Below are 6,792 nucleotides of genomic sequence, written 5' to 3' on the forward strand. Positions count from 1 at the left end.
CACTACTATTCCATTGAGGCTGAAGGGATGCACTGAATTCCAATTTTACTGCGATTAATACACCACCACCCATTTTTTCCCCAACTGATTTATAATCGCGATCTTGGCGAAAAATGTTATACCTAAAGTCAATTAATTCGTGATCCCTAATTTCGTCCAAAAGCCAAGTTTCAGTAAGACAAATTATATCATAGTCGCAGTTAAGGACACTATTTAAAAAGTCGTGCGTCTTTGTGCGGACTCCACGTACGTTTTGATAATAAATTTGGATATCAGAGCCTGAGATAACTTAAGTAATAAATAGTTAAATAAAAATATATCGTTGCACCAATAATGTTAATTACACAAAATAATATGATATTCCTCGGTATCTCAAGATTAATAAAAAGTGAAGTGCTCACGAAGGTGAGTTTCATTGTATAGTTTATTTCATTTTCCCTAATTCTTCCTCTTTTGCTATACAAATAGCCGGGGAGGTATCGTTTTTCCTTGTGAAAATTCGACCATTTCTGACCCAGGTATATGTAAACCCCAGATCTTTTGCCTTGGTTTTAGTGAGTTTCAGCAGTATTTTGTTTTGTTTAGTCAGATGTTCGTTAATGTACACTGGGAGTGATGATCCTGGGATGCCGATATCGGCAGAATGTAGCATTTTTCCGCCGGATTTAGATTTTCGCGCTCCCGATATTATTTCAGCTTTAAAATCCCTACGGCATAGCCTTAATATAATTGGGTTGGGTCTGTTCGGAACGGGCGTGAATTGCTTAATTCTTGAGACGTAATCGACATCGTTGGGAGGAATGGCTACTCCGATTTTGGCCCCTAGCATAGAGACAATTTTACGGAGGTCTTCGTCCTTTCTTTCTGGAATTCCAATTATCTCCACATTAAGGAGACGATCCCACTGAGCATTTCTGTTATTTTCTGCTTGAAGGTCATTTAATTTAATTTTGACCGCTTCTAAATGGGTTTCTAAATTGTTTATTTTGTTAATTTTGTTTTCAAGTTCCTTAAACTTTTTGTCGTAGGACAAGAATTTTTCGTCCATAAAATTTAGGTATTTTTTTATGTAAAATTTCTTTTTTTAGATCTTTAAATTCCAAGATATCAATTTGAATGCCCTTAACTACATTAAGTATGTCAGTCAAACTGGGATTATCATGTGATTTCTGTGAACCAACGACAGATTTAGTAGGGGTATTAGTGGCGTCACACTCACTGCAGCTACCGCACTTCCACTTTGATCGGGTGCTGGAGGTCATTTTTTTGAATGTTAAAGCAGGTAATCCGATACACTGATGATGGAAGGATAATTTGCAAGTACTGCATTCCAAGTCAGCTGCAGCACCGGTCGTCAACGCGCAGTTTAAAATAGCACACGGCATCGCGAGTGTTATTTATATTGTAAAATATAGGTACTTGTAAATAATATCGTTGAGCGCGGTACAGTAATAATGATTATGATAATTGGCTATTACTGCTAATTGATCACGGCACTGGCACAAACAGAATGAACAAAAATTGGAATCAAATTTAGGTTATGTAAGTTACTGCACGGGTATATAGTATTATTTATAAAATATTGATTTGTTTTAACACATTAATAATTAAATAAAGATTAATCAATATTTTTATGTACACAAGTCACACACTGTTGTTATTGTCTTTTACGGTTATGTAATATTAAAAGAATTTACTTTTTTAAAATCAATTATCAAGCGGATAAAACAAATCGACCGTTCACTACGGTTTTATACTGTAATATGAACAAGTGGTCAATTATAAAAAGCTCGTATCAAAAGTAATTTTTAAAAACTTGTCATACTTATAAATCTTATAAATTAACTAAATGGCTACCTATTCACAAAATGAATGAATACGAATTTGTATTATTGTAGACAACGATAGGAGGTTAGAATTTCATAACAAGTTGACGTTTCAATAAATATGTTTCTGTTTTAGAGACTAATATGTTATGAATTAATTTTAAGTACTGTGCAACACTAATTAGTCGTCAGAAAAGCGTTTCCCTGGACATTTACTAAACGGTTCCATTTCGTTTGTTTGATTCAGGTTGAAAGATACAGACTTTAAATGTATTAATATTAATTTAAACATCAAAAACACAATTCATTCAACTCGAAAAATATGCGTACAAAATTAAAACAATAAAAATATATGACGAAATGATATTTTTTGTCACTCACTGTAAATATAATAGATTTAATTTGAAATATTTCATCCCATTAGAAATTATTAAACAACAATTTAAGCTATTAAGTACCTACAAAGAGTTTTTAAACGATGTCAGAGTACAAGATTTTCCCGAAATATAACAGTTGAGCAGCTGCTGCAGTAGTTAGTTTTTTTCAAGTATGCAATAATAATTATTTAGAACCCAGCCCATCAACCTTGGTCGATCTAGTTCTCGATTAAGGCCTCCCTTATTTTATTCCATCTCTCACGATACCTACTTAGTTTTTCACTGCAAAGTATTTCCACTGAACTTCATCAATTCATATTTATATAAAATTTAAAGTTTCATTACAAAAAACAATTGCCTATCACTGCTGTATTGATCATAAACATGCTCAAGAATTTCAACCCTCGGTAGGACAGATATAGTAAGTATACCTATCTCAGTTGTTGATACTTTAGGTAGGGCACATGGTTTTATTCACACTTCTACTATTTTTACGTTGTTATTTTTGTGTAATATTTAACAAATTAAATATTTTACACATTAAAGATATAGGCAAGTCTTAGAATAAAGAATAAGGAAGGTATTTAATGTGTTTCAAATGAAAATTTAAAAGTTCCAGTGTGGATTATAATTAGTCCGTTATTAACTCACTATATTTAGGCACACACCTTAACTTTATTGAAATAATGTGTAGGAACTTGCAAGAAAATAAGTTTCTCGTTTTATTAATTAATACTACAATAATATATACCTACATTCCAATGTAAAATAGCTTCGACCCTTACCTACCTTACAATCCTAAAAATCTTTTTTTTTATATAATTTATTGTGCATAAATGGGACAAGGCAATAAATCTTACCCGTAACCCTATTGCATTTTTTTGTATACAATTTTATTGTTTTATCAGTCACCATTGACGCGAAAAGTTCTATTGGCTTATTTTGAAGGCCATACAGTATTGTCTTTAAAAAAGGTTATTTCTCAAATATTTTGTCTTACACTATCACTATTTCAAAAAAAACTTAATTATGTACATAAATGAACGGTTCATTGGAAATCCAGAGTTTCTAAACAAGTAAAATAGTTTTTAATAATAAAAATATTAATTTATATTTATGTTTTATATTTATTTTTCAATTAATTTTTCCTCAATTTAATTAAATCCGAACTGGAACGTAATAATGTTAAGTAGGAGGCTTGAAGATTTTACGAACCGGTACGCCATCCTCGGGGAATTCACGAACCGGAGCTACGCTCCGGTGCGTTCCGGTCCATTCCGAGCGCTGACTCGATCTATTGATAAATTAATAATTTTTGATGTTGTGCTCACGAGTCACGACTAACCAGACCAATATCAAAAAAAAAATCATATCATATTTGGAAAAATCTTATGGACAAACATAATATATGGCAATTTTATACTTATTTTGTTATACATTTCTAAGGACCTACCTACCTAATTGAATCAACCATACACATATCTGGAATATCTACCTACCTGTTTATTTTAAGATCCAAATTCCTGCTGAATAAATAATTATTATGATAATAATGGTGCTGGAACTACTCCTTATGGGAGAAAATGTGGTTAGGTCAAGATGTGTTAATATATGTATTTTTTAAAATATCTTACCCAATTTTGAAGGATGTTTCCCGTAGTTACAAAGGGGGGAAACATTAAAATTGTGACAAAAATGCCAACAAGAACAAGCGTTTGCCCCAACATAGTAATACTTTATGAACTTCAATAATAATATTAAGCACAATCAAATCAATTTGATTACACACTACACACATCACACTAAAATAAAGATTAATATCAACAGGCAACCAATAATTATCATTATTAGTATAATTAAATAATAAATTATATAATTGAACCGTTATTAAGTTCAAATAACTATACAACAACACTTTTTTCAAACAAATGCAAAAATGGTATAATAGTATATGGGTTTGTAGGCTAAAAGTACTAAAGTCACGTTTTGACAAAATTTTGATTTTATTACTAATGTGCGTAAAAAAAAATCATCATTTATGACACTAAAACCCTTGGCGGGTCTTGGATTATTTCAAAAACTTCCTTCATCGTGGACGATCGAGTGCCGAATCTCACCAGTTGCTTTGACCGAGCATTAATCTACTGAGCTGCAGTCCAGCCATTTCAGTTTCTGCCCTCTAGGTCTTCTCATGCCCTCGGCGGTGTTGACATAGCCCGCTTTGGTGGTATCTTCTCCGGGATTCTATGTACATATGTCCCACCCAGCGTAGTCTCTGCGTTGTCATATGCCACGCGATCTTTTTTTCCACTCTGAAGTATGTACAGCTCCTCATTATAGCTCGACCTCTAAATACCATATTCTTGAATAGCTTCAAAGATTCATATTAATACTCTCCAATACTGTCTTAAATGATCCATACGTGAATTCTAGGCGCAGGAGAGTTTTCCATAGAGTTGTGTTGGTCTTCCTTAAAAGTATTTTTTTCACAAACTTTTGGAGACCAAAATACGAGTACCATGTGTTGGCGAGGTCGATTCAGCGATTTATTTCATCGCTTGTGTTAATCGTGTCTATAAGAAATCTTAGATATATAAGCAAATCCGCAGTTTCAAAAGCGTCGCCACCTACAATACGATTAACATGTGTGTTGTGCTGTAGAGAACTGGCAAGTATTTTGTTTTACTTTCGTTTATTTGGAGTCATTATGTTTTTGAAACTTATGCTGATTTTATGGAAATAAATGCGTATTTGAAGGGTTCCGAGGACCGGGAAATGATATTAATATTATCGACAATTGGCAAATGCCAATAATTTAATAGACTTACGGATGCCATTGGCTTTTAATTTGTGTCACGGATAACGTTTTCGACGTTCGCGTTAAATAGAAAGCAGGTCAGCGTGTCCTTGTTTTATGTATCACAGATTTTTACACATGTTTCTAGTTTTGAATAATGTAACATATCACATTATTTAACAACATCAAGAATTTAATCATTAATGTAAAAGAAATAAAAAGGAAATGTCAATAAATATTAACATTTAGTCTCCAGTATTTTGAAACATCTGTTTTATTTTAAAAACGTGATTAGGTATCTCGGTTACATCCAAACTGACTTAAGTACTTTTACCGGAAGCCACAGCTATCGTCCCAGCTGCAATCATAGCCCTAATGGGAAAATGCATATTGAATGAGCACACTGAATTACATGATAATAAAACCAAAAGATACCTCAATTTGCATTGATCTATTATTAATTGTCAGAAATACAAACATATACGAGGGCTGTATGATATGCCAGGTAAAATTCGAAGAAATGAAGTCACAATCGAAAATCTCACATAACAAACTATGGCAGGTATAATCTGTTACTAAGCAACATTTTAATATTTTTTGGCAGATTTGTCTATTAGTTTATTTTTAACAGATATTGAAAGCAGACAACATCTAATATTTTTGTAAAATGGAAAAAAAGGGAATCACGGGTGTTGAGAAAACATTATTTTTTCCGTGCAAAAACCATTACGCAAACCAAAATAAAGGTTGAAATATTACTGGGACTCTTCGTTATCGATTAAAATGAATAGCAAGTGGTTTACCAATTCTTGTTTTGGGCGTTCAAGCACATGTGATGCCGAAATTTAGTTGAGGTCACCCAGCGCCATCTTTAGATTAATAAAACCTGACAATATCTTTTTGCACAAGCAAAGATTGGTCCAATGTTCAGCTGTCGAAATCAGATCCCAGATTGCTTGACATATTGATTCACCCTTTCTCGTTTCAAATTGAATTATAAAAAAATCTTAAAGCAAATATATTAACTATCAGTGTTATTTATAAATAGTATACATTCCTGTCATTCATCAGCTGTCAAAGTCAGACTACTTCTTCACACAAAAACCGGTCGTAATATCGATTTCCAAAAAATGTGTAACATTGATCTATGCATTACATATTTTGTAGAAGGAGTATTAATACAATTAGTGTATTCTTGATCATGTAACTTATCTATCCAAATCAAACCATTCCATTTGTCAAGACAACTGGAAATATCGGTTTGTACTAACAACTAAATCAGATGAAGGTCTCCAAGATACGTTAAAATAATCTAAAAGACTAAAACTAAGAATACTCTGACAAATAAACGCGACAGATGCGTCAGTATGGGCTTTCTATAGAACAGTGGTGCCCAACCTTTTGTCTATCTCGAGCAAATTAAGAATTTAAAAATTTTAGGCGAGCCACACATAGGACGATAATTTTTTTTTATGTACCATGTCAAATGTCGTTCTACGTTGCACTTTTTTCCAATAGCAACTGTTGAACCGCAAATCAAACAAATATTTTGCTCTTAAAATAAATAAATAATTCTCTTCCCAATCTTCTTGAAAATTGTAAGTATATATCCGTTTTTTCTTTTCCTTTGGCTTATTTTCAGACATAATTATTAGGGTAACTATATGATAAAAATAATTGTAAAACTGACACTTGTGTCAGAATGCGCTTCGTCTCGCCCATAGACTAATATTATAACACTCGCCTTTTCGCCAGAGGTGATTGCCGATGAGGTGTTGCTACAGTGAGTAGC

General features: G+C 32.7%; 1 protein-coding gene across 1 annotated transcript; it reads right to left on the minus strand.

The window, feature by feature from the left end:
• Window positions 1–424: 424 nt before the first annotated feature.
• On the minus strand, window positions 425–1,048 carry LOC147074938 (uncharacterized). The gene has a single exon (XM_085943275.1). The coding sequence runs from the start codon at window positions 1,046–1,048 to the stop codon at window positions 425–427; it is 624 nt and encodes a 207-aa protein (XP_085799401.1).
• Between the last annotated feature and the right edge of the window lie 5,744 nt (window positions 1,049–6,792).

The sequence above is a fragment of the Rhyacophila brunnea genome, unplaced genomic scaffold, assembly GCF_057557595.1.
Source record: "Rhyacophila brunnea isolate RB1 unplaced genomic scaffold, BYU_Rbru_1.0 scaffold_15, whole genome shotgun sequence".
NCBI classification, from domain to species: Eukaryota; Metazoa; Arthropoda; class Insecta; order Trichoptera; family Rhyacophilidae; genus Rhyacophila; species Rhyacophila brunnea.

What these genes read in the sequence shown, in the direction of transcription:
- LOC147074938 (XM_085943275.1), bottom strand. Translation starts at nt 1,048, where the DNA reads ATGGACGAAAAATTCTTGTCCTACGACAAAAAGTTTAAGGAACTTGAA.